The sequence below is a fragment of the Silurus meridionalis genome, chromosome 16, assembly GCF_014805685.1.
Source record: "Silurus meridionalis isolate SWU-2019-XX chromosome 16, ASM1480568v1, whole genome shotgun sequence".
Classification (NCBI taxonomy): Eukaryota; Metazoa; Chordata; class Actinopteri; order Siluriformes; family Siluridae; genus Silurus; species Silurus meridionalis.
The window spans coordinates 15,889,454-15,908,614 of NC_060899.1; the positions used below are offsets into that span (position 1 = coordinate 15,889,454).

Genomic DNA, 19,161 nt, shown 5'->3' on the forward strand with positions numbered 1-19,161 from the left:
AGTTGGACCCAAAACACTTTTCTAGAGTCGTATAAGAGTTTGATGATTAATTCTCAATACAGACGTAATTATAATCCTGCAGAACAGGAGCGTGGAGACGGACGTGAGAAGGATGGACACGTTACTCTTCACAGGTGCTGAAATTCGACACTGTGCAACCAACAAACATTTGTTTTATATTAAAACATCGTGTTTTTATTTCATTTTCTCGTTGTAGAGAAGAGAGGAGATGAATTGCTGCTGTAATAATGAACTGTGTGTGTGTGTGTGTGTGTGTGTGTGTGTGTGTGTGTGTGTGTGTGTGTGTGTGTGTGAGCCAGTGCACTTTACGACTGTAAACAAGACGTGTGATGTGTCCGCCCTGAGTTCTGGAAGATCTGAGAATAAATGCATGATGAGCACATATCAGTTCCTCTCTGTGGTGTGTACATGATTGAATCAATCATACAGAATTTCCTGCACACACACACACACACACACACACACGTTCTGTAATGACTGTTACTTCTTACTTTACTGTTTTCTACCATTTACTGTTTACTTTATTTACATGCTTGATTTTTACTTGACTGTGTTCTCCACTTGCATTGTCTACATTATATAGAGACAAAAATATTGGGACACCTGACTTTTCCAGCATATGTGATTCTTCGCCAAAGCTTCTGGAACTGATGTAGGTGACGTGAGGAGGCCCGGGGTGCAGTCAGCTTTTACGTACGTCATGTTCAGTGGGTTGTAGGAGGAGATCTTTCACTCCACCCAACATCTTCATGGAGCTGGATGTGTGCACAGGGGTATGGTCATGCTGGAACAGGTTTGGGTCTGCTAGATCAAGTGAAGGAAAAATGTCCTGCTCCAGCATCCAAACACACTGTAGAGGAACCACATGTGGCTGGAGACATCAGGTGCCCCAATACTTTATTCCTTACTTGCATCAATTCACCTTTTCTACAAACATCAAACACCACAAAAATGTATTTTACCCACATAATCATTTTATTCATCCCTTTTTGTTTAATTTTACAATTGACTGTACATAATAATCGACCAGTGAGGATACAGAAAGCCTTGTAAAAGAATTTTCCCCCATAAAGAATCAAATATTCACACAATATACAGGATTGTAGGTAATGTACAGATGTCACACTTGAGTATTTCAGTAGGCAGTATTTCATGAGCTCGGTAAAGAAACCGTAAGCGAGCACCGTGTTAGTGTTAACATGGTCGTGAGACTCGAGACTCTGATCCTTCTATTGATGATGGTGTTGAATGAGAGAGAGGCTTCAGAGTTGTGCTCGGGTTTAAACCAGTGATCAGAGAGCATGTGTACGTGTCTGAACAATAAAAGCAATCAGGTTGAGCGCAAAAGTGCCGATCCGGATCAGGTTTAAATCCAGATATCATGTGAAGATGCAGCAGATATCTCATGTGAACGTGATACTACGTAAGAAAGAAAGATGCCTGCGAAGAAACGAGTCACGCGCCGATATTTATCGCTTTTATCACAGTACACGATATTGCTACAGTGTTGAGTTTCTGCTTCGTTATTATAAACTAATGCTTTTAAAATATTTCCTCATCCTTTTGTGCTGAAGATCTTGTATCACCAGCTTTGTAGAACTTCAAATCGACCCTAAATTTAAAAAACGCAATGTACACATGATGTATAAACATGTCGGCACAAATCCAGTCGCACTTCAGGACATAAAACAAAGAACGTTTAGAAATAAACCCCCTGTATAACAGAGGGTGTTAAAGAGTGCAGATGATCAGCACTCGCTTTCCGCCACTAGAAAACAGTATTTTATTGCAGAAGGCAAACTGTGTGTGTGTGTGTTTGTGTGTGTGTGTGTGTGTGTGTGTGTTTGGTCAGAGTCTGCTTCAGGACTCGTGTGTTGTTACACTAGCGATGTTTTGTTTATTTTGATAAACAGAATTAGTTTGTTGACGTCACAGTAAAAGGCACCGTGTTCATGCAGCTCTACTTATAAACCTTCTCTATTATTACACTATTAAAAAGTTCTCCCAAGTTCATTTATGTTAAATTCTGGGCTGGACTAAAGAGAGTCCAGGTTCTAGGATGAACAGTACCAGGCTGGAGTAAAGAATTCTTGAGGCAACATTAGTCAAAGTCTGTGGTTAAACTCTACTCTGGATTCTTAGTCCTAGGACTGGTTTTAAAGTTTGAGGCTGTAAGACATAAGGTCCAGATCTGGATTAAGCGGAGCTCTGGAGCTAAAGATGGTTCAAGGCCAGACTGAACCACAGTATGAGGCTAAATGAAGTCTAGGACCAGGCAAAACTAAGTCCTGGAGCTAAAGATGGTCCAGAACTGAAGAGCATATAATGAGAATACAGTCTACGGAGCGGTTTTGCTTGAAGAGTCCATATTTCTCCTTCTAAGGCCTACAATCCTGTCCGGGTCCGTTACATTTAAACCCGAATTCCTCGCAGTAGTCGTGCATCGTTTCAGGTCTTAATGACGAATGCAGGTCATGTGATCTTTCGTTCAATCCTTAATTCTGCATTTCCATGGTAAGACGGCAGCGAGAAGCGCAAACTCATCGTTCCTGATTTATTTGTATATAACGAGACGGTTAAGTTATAAGTTATTCTGTGCTGCATCACAGTATCTCGCGCACGTGTGTGTGTGTGTGTGTGTGTGTGTGTGTGTGTGTGTGTGTGTCGGTGTTACTCCTGCCCAAAGCCCTCAGTCTCCTCTATGGCAAACAGCAGTTTCTCCTTTAGCTGCTCGTAGCTTTTATACGGAGGGAGGTCCAGCCGGTTAAAGCTGAGAGAGGAAGTGAAAAGAAATGGAGAGAGAGAGGGATTAGAGGTGTATAGATATATAATTATAATATATACGATATACACACACCAACACATCCTGTATGTGTATCAGTTCCCACTCTTCTTTCATTCCACCAATTTGGTTTTTTTTTTTTTCAATTTTTATCCATTTACAGTTACTTTTTGTGTTGTAACATGTAAAACCATCCACGGTGTGTAATCGGTGTACACATTTACCACGTGTGGCTCCGGGGCAGCCAGTTCTCCTTCCCTGTTTTCTCAACGCAGAACTTCTGTGGGCCGTTACTCCCTGAGGGAAAAAAATCAGCAGGGTGTTGATACATTTTCTATAACAGCACACCGTTTATAATATTGCTAAACTAGACTTTTTTTATTTAAAGCTCACCCATGAGGTCAGTGAACCCGCCCACGGGCAGACGGCACGTCCCGGTGACGAACTGCAGCAGACGCATTCGCTTCTCGTTGTCCATCTCTTTAACCAACTACAGAACAGGAGCAAAGGGGAAATACGATGGAAGATTGGTACATCCTGGCACCGCCCCAATGTATCGTACAGATACCTACAAACCTCAATCTTTATTTTGTCCAGTTAAATATATCTATAGACTTTCACTGAAAACTCTATAGTTATATTTAGTTATATATAGTTATGTTTTATTTAGAGTCGAACAATATACTGATTGGAGTTTTGGTGTTAATTAATATGTAAATGTATGCATATTTCATTTACATCAATATATTTACGTTCCTGTATAAAGTTAAAACTGTATTAGAGATGTGTGTTGGAATGGTCCTGAACTAGAAGGTCCTGAATGAAGCCCGAAGTGGTGAGGAGATGAGACGTACCTGCCAGAACCACACGATCTGCTTGCTGGTACGTGTGTAGTGTTTGTAGATGGTGTGTTTCTGCCAGTCTGCCAGATCGATTTCCTGCATCCCACACAACAACACCTACACACACACACACGCGCAGAGGTAATCATTCAGCCTTAGACACAAGCCAAAATTGTATCGAAAGGAAACTATGGTTGTGTCTCAAATCCAGATGATGCTGGTAAGGGGAGTTACCTCGAGCTCTTTGGCATCAAAGTATTGTAGGTATTGCTGAGGCAGGACCTCGTTAAAGCCCTCGAAGAAAGCCTGCGTCTGTTCTTCCACACCTCGGGACAATCTCCACTCAGCTACCAGCCTGAAGGACACAGAGATGAAGACACGCCATCAGGGACCGGTTCTATCTTCTTCTTCTGGATCTGTGATCTCAGCATGCTGATTGTCTGTGCTTTGCTAATGATTGTGTTTTATTCATTAAATAACTTTTTATCTATTTCTAGTTACAGTCTGGTTACCATTTATCTGATAGCACTCTCTCTCATTTCTCTCTCTTCAGACTAAAATGTGTGTGTGATTGTTTACCTGATGTACTCCTCTTTGTTCTCCTCTGTGACCTGAATGTCTCCTCCGCCTGGTTTCAGATCGTGTGTTGTGATCTCCCCGAGGATGTCCTTATCCACTGAGAAGAACATCTCCAGACCGCACTCCTCGATGTTGTTGTCTCTGTGTAGACACACACACACACACACACACTCTCATATAAAACAACTATAAAACTCTGACATGAAGGTTGAAAGTGCACCTGATGTGTGTTTATTATCACTATGATAAGTGTGTGATGACAGAACGAACACTCACTTGATCCAGATCAGCGAGTTGTAGAATTCGGGGTCGATGGACTCGAGGTCTTTCAGGGCCAGAGGTTTGTTAAGAATCCGTTTATAGAAAGGTAGCGAGAAACCTGTGTCGATGAACTTCCCGTGGAATAAAGCCTGAGGAAACAAGCAAAATAATTAATATTTACATCTTTTTAATTAACCTTCCATTAGTTCATTCAAGATTCGCTTCTGAACCGGTGCATCTTTTTTCTAAAAGGGTCCTCAATAAATAATACAACTGTTACCAAGGTCTTGTTTTTTTAGTATATTCAGGTATGAGTTCAGAAATTACCATGGCGATGAAGCGGCCAATGAAGCGGAAGTATTTGAGGTGGTCTGGGTTGATGGATGAAGCTGGGTTGATCTGCAGACAGTAGTTATCCTTGCCGGCGTATTCAAACAGGCAGTACATGGGGTTCAGTACCTCGTGGGACACCAGAAAGAACCACTCCCTACAGGAGACGTAACGTTGTCACTTAATCTGATATACACTATATTTCCAAAAGTGGGTCACCTGACCTTTCCTGCTATATGTGGTTCTTTTCCAAACTGTTACCACAAAGCTGGAGGAACACAGTTGTACAGGACGTCTTTAGATGGCGCTATAATAACTTTATGCATTCACTTGAACTTGGAAACCTGAAACATGTTCCAGCATGGCGGTGCCCCTGTGTGAGCTCCATGAAGATCTGCTTTACATGCTATAGAGCTCTGATCTCATCCCTACTGAACATGATGAACGTGAACACCTTTCGTAATACTCTTGTGGCTGATGAACACAAATATCTATAAGCACATATCTCCACAAAATGTAGTGGAACATCTTCACAGAAGAGTGGAGGAAATTAGAAGAGTAAATTGGGACTAAATGTTAAATGCGATGCTCAAAAACCACATACTGTACTTGTGACCCAATACTTTTGGCAATACAGTTTTTCAAATGCTCACTTTAGAGAGATGAAGATGATGTAGGAGATGTTACCTTGCTACACCACCGTAGTCGAGTCCTTCCTCCCCGGGGAAGATGATCCACAGTCTTCGGCGAAGGTCTTGTGGACTTATGCTCATTATCTAACACAGATGGTGTCGTTTAAATATTTAAATAACCGAGTAACACGCAGCAAAACACACAAAACTTCTGTAATTACAATCAAGCAGTAACACTGATCAATTCAGAGAATCTTTATTTTAATTACTAAACCATCCACCAGGATCTGATGATGAATATTAGACTAACCTGCTGGAAAGAGTCTTCGAACAGCGACTTGCGGCTCACCGTGATCTTGATGTGCTGCTGCATCGCTAATTGCTACAACAAAGGATTAAATGACAATAAATCAGAAAAACGAAATGGCACTTTTATTCTGTTTGGGTTAAATATCAGTCACTGTGTGTATTGGATGTGTTTCTTTAACATTAGAGGTAACGAATACAAACCTGACACCAGAATTTGAAGTACTGGACTTTGGCTTTGAAGTCGCGCACGTAGGTGATCTGAGGGCCGTTTTCACTGAGGAGGAAGTACATAAAACACACACACGGATACCAAAATGAGGCGTTAAGATATAAAACGATCCCATTTAAACGTCTAAGGAGTGAAATCGCAGTCCTGCTCATAATCTTATACTGTGACTGAAATATTATTGCATCTCGGATAATTGATGATGAGATTCAAACCGTGTTTCAGGTGAAATATAAATGTAATCGACTCCTTATTTTGCATGGTGACTATGAAATTAGACAAATGAATGTAAAGCAACAGTGTGTGTGTGTGTGTGTGTGTGTGTGTGTGTGTGTGTGTGTGTGTGTGTGCGCGCAGATCAAGTCAGAACAAACTTTAGTGCTTTGTAACAGGTTCTTCCTGTAATACGACTTTCAGTGTGAGGGAATTTATTTTACTGTACACAAAGAGACAGGAGGTATGAAATAAATCATGCGGTGTCGAGGTTTTATAGGACGATAATAGGCGGCGGCTGAACCCTGACGTTTTCCTGTAAAACAACATGCCATGCGTATTATTTATTAAAGAACGACACGTCATAACTCTGTTAAACAGTGACGCGATTGTGACACGGGTGCACACTCGCTTACGTTCTAGCAGCTATAAACGCTCATTCCTGCACTTTATTATGACGTTACAAAACAGTTTAAACCTGAAACGTGTATGTCATCAATTATTACATTAATAAACTTGTTACAAAGCACAGGCTCCTTTTTATTAATGAGGCATAAACATCTAACAGAAAGCTTCACACTAGCTTAGCTTTTGTAAGTTTAACATTCTTAGATTTTTAAGAAACATCAGTGAAAATTGTTTGTAAATGTGCTATAAAAATCAAATTTGACTTGACCTTTGATCCCTACTATATCGCTGTGTGACTGTTACATTCGTATAGCGTATACATTATATATATACAGTGTATAAAGTGATCATTGTGAATGTGGGTGTGATAAAGGCTCACAGGGATGATTTTCCTGTCCGCGGGTCGATGTAGGTGGTGGTTTTTCTGTTGTGATCAACGAAGTATGGAATCCCCTCCACTGTAAACCTCATCTCCCAGCCCTCAGGCAGCGGCTTCTCATTCAGCAGCCTGGACAACAAACCAAAGGAAAGAATTCAAAGGCTAAGCGAATGTAAATGTGGTACAACGTGAATTCCTTTCGTTTTTTTTGTCTGGATTTTTCCACCATTTTTGTCTCATTCTCTCTAATTCTCTCTTATCATAGGCTAAGGCTAGCATGTGCTTCCTCTGAGACGCATTTTCTGCATCTGTATCAAACTGCTGCATCCCAGGGTTTTTTTTCACGTTTCTCAGCTCACAGATCAGTTCATACAGGTATGCTTATTAGAATATTAAGCCACGCCCAAATTTATTTATGGTTGGTCTAAATGCCATTGTGCCATCGAGACTTGTATATTGCATTTATTTATTTACAAATGAAAGAAAAAAAGGAAATCATTCACTCCTGACCCTTGATTGCGAGGATCCTCCCACTGCGTGGTGCGAGTCAGGTGGTGCACAAAATAAATTCGGCCGTTAGGGTCCGTTTTCTTCTCTGAAAGACAAATAAATGCAATCTTTTAGAAACTGAATCTGGAAATCAATGCTGGAATCCTGACCTATAAGTGTCCTATAATATATATTAGAGAACATATTAAACATATTAGAGAAAACTAACTTTACTGTAAAACATTGGTATTTATTTATTTTTTTACCCCATCCGTGTGGCAGTGGTCCGAGTGGGTCATACTCTTTATTCTGAGCAGGTCCAGCCTGATCCTGCACGTTCACAACACACACACAGGTTCAAGAAAAAGGAGAAAAGCAGAACATTGCAAGAGATTGATTCTTATTGGTTATTTGCAAATTTGGGATTAAGCCATGACATTGTTATCTTTGGTGTCACGTTAGATGTTCGTATATCATGAGCTGAGATGGGGATAATGATGTGTAATGTAAAAGTGTACGTGTGTGTGTGTTGCTCCTTACGCTGTAGATGAAGCGCTGATTAAACTGATGCATGGCCCCCTCTAACCGGTTCCTCTGGTGCTGCCACTGTTCGTAGTTGCGCACCGTCTCCACAGTGGGACGCTGCCACGTCGTCGTCCTGCTCATGTGGTCCACAAAGTACACGCGTCCTGATTGGTCCAGGCGCAGCTCCCAACTGTGAAGCACAACACAACATGTTAGTGTGTTCAGGCAGCTGAGGACGAACCCTAACCCTGGTTTTTACTGCAATTTCACTTCTAAAAATAGAATAATTCCAATTGAATGCAGTCAGATCTCAGTATAGATCCTCATTAGACATTTCTTTCTTCTCTCAGTTCTGTAACCATCAGAATCTAAAGCTGTACCCAGGAGGCAGAGCCTCGGGTCTCTCCCACGACGTCCTCTTCCCCACATGGTCCACAAAGTATATGCGGCCGCTCGCGTCCACTCGCTGCTCCCACCTGAAACCGCATGCGTATATCGTTATTTTTTTAAATATCTGCATGCTTTTACCTCGGCGAAACGAAAAGTTTAACGATCTTCTGATTGTTGGAGGAGCACACAAACATCTGAAATTCACGTGAGCTTCCTGGCCATTACATCGGATTTCATCTCAGCATTGATTTCGCACACTGACACAAAACTTGGCAGCTTCAGGCTTCAGCTTCACGGCTAACATCCATGACAAAGGTTATAATAACATGCTGTAAATGTGTATGTATTTATCTGCTATTGTTGTTCCTCTTAAATATTAGATTTGTCTCATATTATCTGAGATTCAGCTGTGATTGCTAAAGCATCGGTTGTGGAGTGAATGTAAACATGTGGCTCACTGAGTCTGGGCGCTTGGCCCCTGAAAATGCCTCTGAATGTTTTTCGTGACCTGATGCCAGAGTTAAGCCTTGCTACAGTAGGTGAGTGTGTGTTTGTAGTGTTTAGTGCTGACAGATAAAAATTAGTCTCTGGTGTCTTTTTAATCAAATAAAAAGCAAGATCTGGTTTTGTTACAGGTCTCTTATGGCTCAATGGGCCAGGTGTGTGTGTGTGTGTGTGTGTGTGTGTGTGTGTGTGTGTGTGCTCTGTTGCTGTTTTCAGGTTCGAGTCTTGTCCTAGACACACTTTATATTAAATTCTTTTGCAGGTGGTTTAAAACAAAAGATAAACCCACAAAACACGCAGGAAGTTCACTACAGTTTGTGGTTCAGTGGCCAGTCCCTTGCAACAGGAAGTGAGGCTTGAACCAGTGACTGCTGAGAAATGAGGCAAGAGCTTCATCACTGCGCCATAACACTTTACAAACCCATGCTACAAGAACACCTTATCAAACTGAATCCTGAAGAAAGGCACAAAACTCTATCAGCTCAACGTGTTAAACCCTGTGCTTTGGTGAAGCTGCTGATCGTGTTTTAAATCCTGTTCCAGGTGATAAAAATCCTTCTCTCACTGCTTGTTTCTTTCTCAATATTTTGTCGCTCAGTGGGTGTAAAACAGATAAAGATAAACCACCCCCAAAAAAAGCAGTGTAATTGTGTAGAACATGTGGCTTTGTGGTAAAAGCCTTGCATCTGAGCTTAGAGGTTGCAGGTTTGAATCTAGCTTGTCTTCACACTGTGAGGGTTGTATGGAGGAAGGAATTGGTGTGGTGAAATGAAGGATGAAGAATGTGGTGCTTCCAACCCCAAATCAAGAGAAAGGCTGGTTGGGCTGAGAACAAGACATTGGTGTTACAATCTCTTAAATAAGTTGAGGTAATAGTTTTGGATATATAGAGCAATTTCAGCAAGAACCTGAGTCAAAACGCCATCAACCTGATGCATAAACCACCTGTTTATTTACTCCTGGGGAGCAGATGCCCAGATATAATGAACAGGTTTATGACTGTGCCATCTTGAGAACCACATTTCTTTTGGGCTATTTTTTTCCGATGCTGAAATTTGGCATGAATCATCATCAGTTCTCTCAGATTGGTTTGCCCATTTTGGTGCAACAAAATCTGACAGCAAATCCACCAAACAGGAAGTGAGACTCTATCTCAGACAGCATCTTCCTGTAACTCCAGGTGTAGAATTATTTAATCCAGTGGTAACATAATGAATCTGTTTGCATGTGTATGTGCATTACCCTGGTGGCAGAGGCCCCGTGTTGGTGATGGGCATCCGGGTGGGCAAAGAAGCAACAGGAATGGCAGGAGGAGGTTCAGGGTTGGTTTTAGGGACCTGCACCAAAGTCTCTGGCTGAGCAGAGTTGCTGCTGTCTGTGACTGTAGAACCTGCTTGGAATGCTGGGAAAAAAAAAAAGATGCAAAATCAAAATAATGATGAAACCTGAGAAGTGTATTTGGGTGTAGGAGAGGATCACCATACATCACTATGAACACCTACCCGGAGAAGACACTGGGCGTTGTGGGGTGGGCGGCGGTGGTCGAGAGGGTCTGGGTGGCCTCTGGGGTCGTGACACACGATTCGACATAGACGGTGAGCTGGATCCATTGACCACACGTCTGCTGAGAAGGTCCAACACGCTTGGAGAACTCTCTCTGCTTCTCCTGACATTAAAACACACACCGCTGAGTGACTGATTACAGTTTATAACCAACTGTGTTACATGTCATGTGTTACACATTGCTAAAGGTTACCTTGTGCTGACGTCCTCGTTATTCTGCGACTCTCCGTTTGTGGTGCCTGGAAGAGAACTTTTATCAGTATCTTAGATCAGATTTAAATTATAATCATAATACTGGTGTTAAGAAATTTCCCCACTGTGGGACGAATAAAGGTATATCTTATCATGATAATAAATACAGATCATTACACTGTGGTTGGAAACTATGGTTACAAAAATAATTTTAGGGCTGGGTAATACGACACGTCACAAATATTGTTGCGATATCGTGATTTCTTTTTGACTCACTCTGGTTGTTAGCCTCAGCGGTGGTAAATGCCGCCGGGTCGACCTGCAGGCCGTCCAGACACACAGACAGATCTCCAACAACATCTGTCTGCTCACTGTCTGAGCACAATGACAACGTCTGCTTCACGTCACACACTGTATACACAAACACAAAACAAGATTTCAGGAGGAGGAAATTCAGACTGATTAATTCACATACTTGATTTTTGACACTGCAGTCGGTATAAATTATAATGAATACGTGTACCAATAGATGTGCGTGTGTGTCATGACACACTGCCCGGATGGGAAACCGAAATTCTGCGTATGATTAACGTGTGACGTTCAGGACCTGTTCGTGAAAAGGAACTATAAAAGTTTCCTGGAAAGGAAAGGGTGTAACCGACCAGCAAAGTAGTGAGTCAGTTGAATTGTATTGTACATATGTACTGGTAGTTAAACCAGAATGTGAATATATACAATACATACATGAACTTATCTTGTGTTCAAATTATTAGAATTAAATTTTTTATCCAATCTATTTTTATTAAACTGACTTCCTTTTGGTTTTCCTTTATTTTCATGGCAAATTCTCCCATAATGCATTTTATCCTGCATCTGACCTACAGTGCAAACAGGTGGAGATGTGTGCTTAGCTCACGTCCCTCGTTACACTCACAGCATTGAAATGAAGTTCAGCAGGTCACACCAGTTCGCTGTGACACTCTGAAAACTGTTTGCAATGCGCACACACAAACAGATGCGGCTCACACACACGCGGCTCACACACACACACACACACACACACACACACACACACACACACACACACACACACAGCTCAAACACACACACGGGGCTCACGGCACACACACACACGACTAACCGCTCACACACACACACACACGGGGCTCTTGGCACACACACACACACACACACACAGCTCTCACACACACACACAGCTCTCTCACACACACAGCTCTCACACACACACAGCTCTCTCACACACACACACAGCTCTCTCACACACACACAGCTCTCTCACACACACAGCTCTCTCACACACACACACACACACACACACACACACACACACACACACACACACACACACACACACACACACACACACACACACGGCTTACTGCTCAGAGGAAGTAAACAACAAGCTATTTTTAGACATAAACCCCTCTCATGGACTCTTATGTGGAATTGAACTCAGCTGACACTCCCCAGATCAGGAAAGTTACTTTTACACTTCAGAAGTTCTTCTTCTTTAGAGTGGTGATATTGTGAACGCTACTCAACAGCCCAAAAACCAACCATACTCTTCAATACATGTTGTATTAATGTACACTACATTCCCATGTGTTCATTGCAGATTAAAAATATCTTGAAGATCAAAGAGACATTTTCCAAACAAGAATCATCTCCATCCACTGCAATACATAACTGGAACACAACCGAACCTCGTCAGTGCGTCCTTGCATGCGGACCAACATAACAACGGAACACATCGGATCAAAACACACACAAATGAGGACTCACGCGGTGACGTCATGTGACTCGAGGTCTTCTTACAAACACGACACTTTTAAAAGCGTTGACGCCTGACAGGTAACGCTTCTACAAACTGATGAGTGCTTTCAAACACACACACACACACACACACACACACACACAATAACCAAACAAACAGTGGGCAGAGGATATCAAGCAGCAACAACAACACCACACACACACACAAAATTCCAAAGAACCAAAAAAACAGAGTCAGACAAAAGCCCAGTCAGTAGTCAAAACACTCATTGTGTTCTGCTTGAGCACATGCGCACACACACACACACACACACACACACACACACACACACACACACACACTTATTCTCTCTGAGGATTTTCCATTGACATAACAATTAGTGTTTCTACATAACATTGTATCCACCTTTAACCTAAAAATCTTTTTATTTTACAGTCACAAAAGATCCACTTTAGAAAAATGTCACTGTATAATTAATATCTAGTCTAAATAATATCACAGTTGCATGTACAGTATTCATGTATTTGTTTAAACCTCTCAATGCACAGCCAACGAGTTGTCTGCCCTCTTCAACATATCCGAGCTAAGATGTGTCCACTTTAATCAATCCTGTCCACCTTAATCACTCCTGTCCACGCTATTCACTCCTGTCCACCCTATTCACTCCTGTCCACCTTAATCACTCCGTCCACTTTAATCACTCCCGTCCACCCTAATCACTCCTGTCCACCCTATTCACTCCTGTCCACCTTAATCACTCCTGTCCACCTTAATCACTCCTGCCCACCTTAATCACTCCCGTCCCCCCTAATCACTCCCGTCCACTTTAATCACTCCCGTCCACCTTATTCACTCCTGTCCACCCTATTCACTCCTGTCCACCCTATTCACTCCTGTCCACCTTAATCACTCCCGTCCCCCCTAATCACTCCTGTCCACCTTAATCACTCCTGTCCACCTTAATCACTCCTGTCCACCCTATTTACTCCTGTCCACCCTATTCACTCCTGTTCCCTCTGTACGCTGCTGTGAGCATCTCCGAACTTTACTCTCACACTCAGTGCTACAGTGACACAAGTGTTTTGCATATTCTCTGTTTAAATTTAAATACTTCTGGTCAGTGCATCTTTCATGACAGACGATGCACATACAGGTCACTTAGTGCACTTATCTTCGCCACGTGTCCGGACTACATGCTGACCCCCGACATTAAATCTTAAAATCATGTGTAACTGGTAAACTTTTTTTCCTGAAGACCAGCAACAGTTCAGATGTGCTCAATCTTAACGCCGTACTGTTTCCATAGAAACGGCTAACAGCTTCAACAGGAATGGTAACAGATGGATCAGAAAACATGTGCAAATCATTTACGTTTACGGCATTTAGCAGACGCCCTTATCCAGAGCGGCGTACAGTACAAAAGCGTTTTTAAGTCACTATCAGTAAATAAAACTTTCTTTCGGCTTCTCCCATTAGGGGTCGCCACAGCGGATCATCCACATGTTTGATTTGGCACATGTTTTACGCTGGATGCCCTTCCTAACGCAACCTTCCTATTTATTTGGGCTTGGGACCAGTAAATAAATCAACAAATTTCCCAGACGTGGTGACGTTTTCTGTGAGATGTGAAGCAACGTGTACGAAAGGAGTCTTCAGTGTCACTGCTTTGCCCCAAAATGCTGCTGCATTAACAGTTATTACCGCACTCACACTTCATGTCGTTGCTTTTGAGCATCTCACTGATGTCAAGCGTGGCCGTGCCCAAGAGGTCGGACTTCAGCGGCTTTTGACTCCATAGACGGAAATTCAGCTTGCTGAATGGTGTCACGATCCTGCAGAACAAAAAAAAAACAACCATTAAGAGTCCTTTATCATGTATCCTGGATTCTGATTGGTCAGAAGGTGGTGATGTATTTTTTATAAGAGCAGCAGGTTTCTACAAATACACTCTACAGTAACGGCTCGTTCACGAAGATGTGTACAGGTGATGCTCCACATGCACACTTGAGAAGCAACTCTGGCTGCTCTCTATAAAGTTGTAACTTTTGCCATTAATGTATTTCTGCCTTTTACTCAATAGATACATAGTTTATCTTAATCTTAGTGTCTTGTCTCAGTCCTCTTTAAAGACTCGACCTACACACCTTCCTCCTTCCTCTTTCTTTTGCATTCATTTAACTTGTAAAGTCACAATTTTGTCTCTTTGGCATGTTCATCAGCAATATGTCCCTATAATATCCAACGCACCGTATATCATACATTCAACATTCAGATCAAATTATATAAAAAAAGATTTTAATGATCGTACTTTTTTTTAATATTGAACTTGTCCAGTGTTTTCTTTTGTGTTTGGTGGTTTTTTTATATCGACTCTGTGTTTATTATACTGATTTAAATCTTCAGAATCAGAATCATTAATGAATCTAATAAGGAAATAGATGTTATTGTTAATGGGTGAAGTTAATGATAAAGGTTATTCTGCACACTTTTTAATAAAGATAAAAAGATCATGAAACCATAATGACATGAAATGTCATGTATCGGTGTCTGTGTCTGTGTGTGTGTGTGTGTGTGTGTGTGTGTGCGTGTGCACGAGAGAGTGTGTGTATGTGTGTATGTATGTATGTATGTATGTATGTATGTATGTATGTATGTGTGTGTATGTATGTATGTGTGTGTGTGCGCATGCATGTGTGTGTGTATGTATGTATGTATGTGTGTGTGAGTGTGTGTGTATGTGTGTGTGTGTGCGTGCGTGCGTGTGCGTGCGTGCGTGTGCATGCGTTAGCCCACTCACACAGTTTGTGGATTCTTCCACTTTGGGTTGTGTGTGTTGCTGCACTTCTCTGTCTTCTTGGACTGGCCGTCTACAGCCACCTCCACGTAGAGACTGGGCCCGAACCAGTTCTTCTTGCTGTCCTTCAGCTTGGCTGATATCCCTGCAGGGACGAAAGACACGCAGATTATCAGGAAATCGAGAGCGAACGGATCGGCTTTTACTTTCAGTATCGAGTGTCTCGCAGAGGAACCTTTTCTAGATCACATTACATCAGAGCTGGGAGGAAGCTGAATGCTGTTCATCATGGTACTGTGCAAAGATAAGAAATTTCTTCTCACCTGACCATAATAACAATAAATCAAACCACAAATTGATTCAAAAACGATGATGTCACCACCACATCACCACAGTGCCATCAGATATCTTTCTCTAACTGCAGCACCCTGAGCTTCAGTTTTACCGTGTCTACGATTACACACCTGAACACGGCTGCAATTTCTCCTAACAAACATGATGCTGTCCAGTTATTTATTCATTAATTCTACAGTACACACTTTATCTCATATTTTATTAAACACGCGTATTGGCTGAAAAAACAGGAACAAAAAATGAGTGTGAGAGAGAGAGAGAGAGAGAGAGAGAGAGAGAGAGAGAAAGAGTGAGAGCGAGAGAGAGAGAAAGAGCGAGAGAGAGAGAGAATGAGTGAGAGCGAGAGAGAGCGAGAGAGAGAGAAAGAGCGAGGCGAGATAGAAAGAGAGAGAGCGAGAGAGAGAATGAGTGAGAGCGAGAGAGAGAGAGAGAGAGAGAGCGAGCGAGAGAGAGAGAGAGAGAGCGAGAGAGAGAGAGAGCGAGAGAGAGAGAGAGAGAGAGAGAGAGAGAGAGAGAGAGAGAGAGCGAGAGAGAGAGAGAGAGAGAGAGAGAGAGAGAGAGAGAGAGAGAGAGAGAGAGAGTACCTGTGATCTGCAGCTGAGCCTTCATGGGGTGGCCATTTCCAGGGCTTGGTTTGGGAATGCTGGAGGCCATGGAACAACAATAGGCCTGAGACCTGGACACAACACACACAAATCATGAACACATCCTGCTCATACTTCCTAGTCAGCAGGTGGATCAGTAGCTCTGGTTACACATTACACACATTACACTGTGATCAGAGATCCTCTATTCTCACATCTGCATTTATCCCCCCCCACTCTTACACACAACACGCTGGAGATACACAATAAGGTGTCTCTGGATGCAGTAGCACAAAATTTTCACTTTACTTGAACTATAACACAAACACCTGTTCCAGCATGACGATGCCCCTGTGCACAAAGATCTGCTTTCCATGGTTTGGAGTGGAAGATCTGCTGCTGTTGCACTCCAGGCCTCCTCACCTCTTCTACATCAGTACCTGACTTTACTAGTGACTTCACCCTTGTAGCTGAACTAATCTCCACATGCACAATGCAGGATCTAGTGGAACATCATCTCAGAGAAGTGAAGGTGATTATAACAGTAAATGGAGACTAAATGTAGAATAAGCAACCTTATGCTCGGGTGTCCACAAACTTTTGTCCATATAGTCTATCCATCTCCCCCTCACTCAAACCACTCTCTCTCTCTCTCTCTCTCTCTCTCTCTCTCTCTCACACACACACACACACACACACACACGCACCTTGTCTTAACGTTCAGGTACAGGTTTAATAATTTATTGATGCTCATGTGGCTGTCAGGAGAAACCATGAGGTGAAATATATCCTACTGTAATAATTAAAGAAAATCAAATTGTATACACACACTTCGGAAAAAACTTTCAAAAAAAAAGTTATATTTGTTTAATATTAAAATTATTGCATTGATTTAGAAGCTTATTTATTTGCTCATTTGTTTTACTATTGTTTATACAATAAATATTAATATTTATTAATAATCGCTCTGGTTATATGCCCTGAAATCTATTCACTCTACCAAAAAAATAAAAATAAAAAACTGATTTGTTTCCAAATATATTTTTCTTTTTCTTTTTTTTCTTTTGTTTAAATATGGGGCCAATAGTTTTAGAGCTGAACATGGGATAGTGTTAATCACTGCCAGTTAATATTTAAAGTGAGGAAATTTTAAAAAATCATTAATATGTAAATAAAGTAAAGAAAACAGTAAATAATTATTAATATGTAATTACGGTGAGGTTGATGATTTTCGCCACAGTGGAAAAATAAAACAAAGTTTCACTGATTTACATGAAAAACGACACGACAGACAGTCCAGATGTTCACTGAACCCTAAATGTGACATGAGAGCTGTTTTACTGAGCATTTTTCAGCTTAAGACCAAATTTATTATATGAACCTCAGCACCAATCAGAATTGATCTCCCACGAGAACTAATGAGCTTTTAACTTGAACATTACAGTGAAATTCTTTCTTCCCAGTGATGATAGAAAGCTGGAGTCTGGAGCACATACAGTTATCTGGAGCACAGAGGGTTAGGGGCCTTGCTCAAGGGCCCAAAAGTGGCTTATTGGAGACACTGGGCCTCGAACCTTCAACCAGTAACCCAGAACCTTAAACACTGAGCTACCAGCTCCCTCCTGGATGTGTTCTCCATGTGCTTCTTTCCTTTTTGCTCAATTGGTTTTAATATTTATAGGGAGAAATAAAAGGTTAATTGTAGAAGAGTGAATTTTGGTGTCAGAAAAAGAAAGAAAATTCCATTACATATTAAATATGTTACATGTCGTAAAAGTGAGTTCACTAAAACACCATGTTAAAAAAGTGTTTATAAAATAGTGTTTCTTCATCACGACTTCAGTATATTAGATTGTGTGTGTGTGTGTGTGTGTGTGTGTGTGTGTGTGTGTGTTTACTGCTAATATTTTCTCTATATACATATGAAGGAATACTAAAATATAAACATTTGATGTGTTTTTTCCGCCACACTTTTACTTAATGACGTTAAATACAATAAAAAGTCCTAAAATTCGAAGTTAAAGTGAAACTCAGTAAAATCAGGACCAAAACCGAACATTACAGTTCCCTCATAAACTCACACTGAAGGTCATGTTTAGTGTTGATTTTAACATTAAAATACACGCATTTTACGTGTGAATCGTAAATAAACAGTAAATTAAAGTCATAAAAAACTAAGAAAAACATCAAAACTAAACTACGCAGAAGAAGAGTTTCGCCTGAAACTGGAGGCACCTGCCTGGTGGATTGTCAGCGGCGGAATCCCAAATACCTCCACACTCCCTACACTCGCGCCCTACATACCGCGCAAAATAGCGCACATCAAACGCCCTATGTAGTGCCCTACTTCTTCAATCAGGACGCGCCCGGTATCGCTGACAGCCGCCAGCTCATAATGACAGCGTTTTTAACTTCGCTTAGTCTGGGCTTTGTTTACAAACATGACCGTTTATTTATGTATTTATTTTCAATAAAATAAACATCTCACCTCAATACAGCCAGAGATTACTCAGAAAATATCCTTCTTCTTCTTCTACTTCTTTTAAAATGTCCAATTCTTCGGCTTACTTCGGGAGATAAACTTCCGCCATCTTCTTGTTCTCGGCTGGTCTCGCGTGACCGGAAATGAGGCGGGGCGACTGATTAGCGCCATCTAGTGTCGTAAAAAACAACTGAATAACAGACTCAGTGGAAACAAACCACAGACTTGAGTTTAGACAGGTGCATCTTAATAAACTAGAATGTGGAAAATGTTATTTATTTCAGTAATTCAACTCAAATTGTGAAACTCGTGAATAAAAAAAAATTCAGTAAAATAGTTTAAGTCTTTGTTTTTTTTTAATTGTGATGATTTTGGCTCACATTTAATAAAAACACACCAATTCACCATTTCAAAAAATGAGAATTTCATAAGACTAAAAAAAACATTTTTAGTGAATTGTTAGTCTTCTGGAAAGTCTGTTCATTTACTGTATCTGTACTCAATACT

The 19,161-nt window shown here is 41.3% G+C and overlaps 2 protein-coding genes across 3 annotated transcripts in view; one reads left to right on the plus strand and one right to left on the minus strand.

The window, feature by feature from the left end:
- The window catches only part of znf341 (zinc finger protein 341), an 8,733-nt gene extending 8,325 nt beyond the window's left edge, over nucleotides 1-408 (plus strand). Inside the window, exon 16 of the mRNA XM_046869417.1 lies at nucleotides 1-408. This exon is cut by the window's left edge and continues 341 nt beyond it. Coding sequence (XP_046725373.1) covers nucleotides 1-141 — 141 coding nt within the window. The 3' untranslated portion in view covers nucleotides 142-408.
- A 567-nt stretch (nucleotides 409-975) lies between these two features.
- itchb (itchy E3 ubiquitin protein ligase b) lies at nucleotides 976-18,793 on the minus strand. 2 transcript variants are annotated; one of them, XM_046869418.1, is made up of 24 exons: nucleotides 18,661-18,793; nucleotides 16,173-16,264; nucleotides 15,238-15,379; nucleotides 14,151-14,272; nucleotides 10,922-11,056; nucleotides 10,647-10,692; nucleotides 10,393-10,556; nucleotides 10,133-10,292; nucleotides 8,377-8,472; nucleotides 8,012-8,186; nucleotides 7,738-7,801; nucleotides 7,493-7,577; nucleotides 6,983-7,111; nucleotides 5,958-6,030; nucleotides 5,758-5,829; nucleotides 5,503-5,591; nucleotides 4,813-4,972; nucleotides 4,501-4,634; nucleotides 4,225-4,365; nucleotides 3,880-4,000; nucleotides 3,658-3,762; nucleotides 3,197-3,293; nucleotides 3,028-3,100; nucleotides 976-2,791 (listed from the first exon to the last, which is right to left on the minus strand). In XM_046869418.1, exons 2-24 carry the CDS (start codon nucleotides 16,240-16,242, stop codon nucleotides 2,692-2,694), a joined length of 2,553 nt encoding a protein of 850 aa, XP_046725374.1. In that variant the 5' UTR covers nucleotides 16,243-16,264; nucleotides 18,661-18,793; the 3' UTR covers nucleotides 976-2,691. The 2 variants fall into 2 exon arrangements, with proteins under 2 accessions (XP_046725374.1, XP_046725375.1); XM_046869419.1 differs by lacking the exons at nucleotides 14,151-14,272; nucleotides 15,238-15,379; nucleotides 16,173-16,264; nucleotides 18,661-18,793 and adding an exon at nucleotides 12,449-12,587.
- Nucleotides 18,794-19,161: the final 368 nt, after the last annotated feature.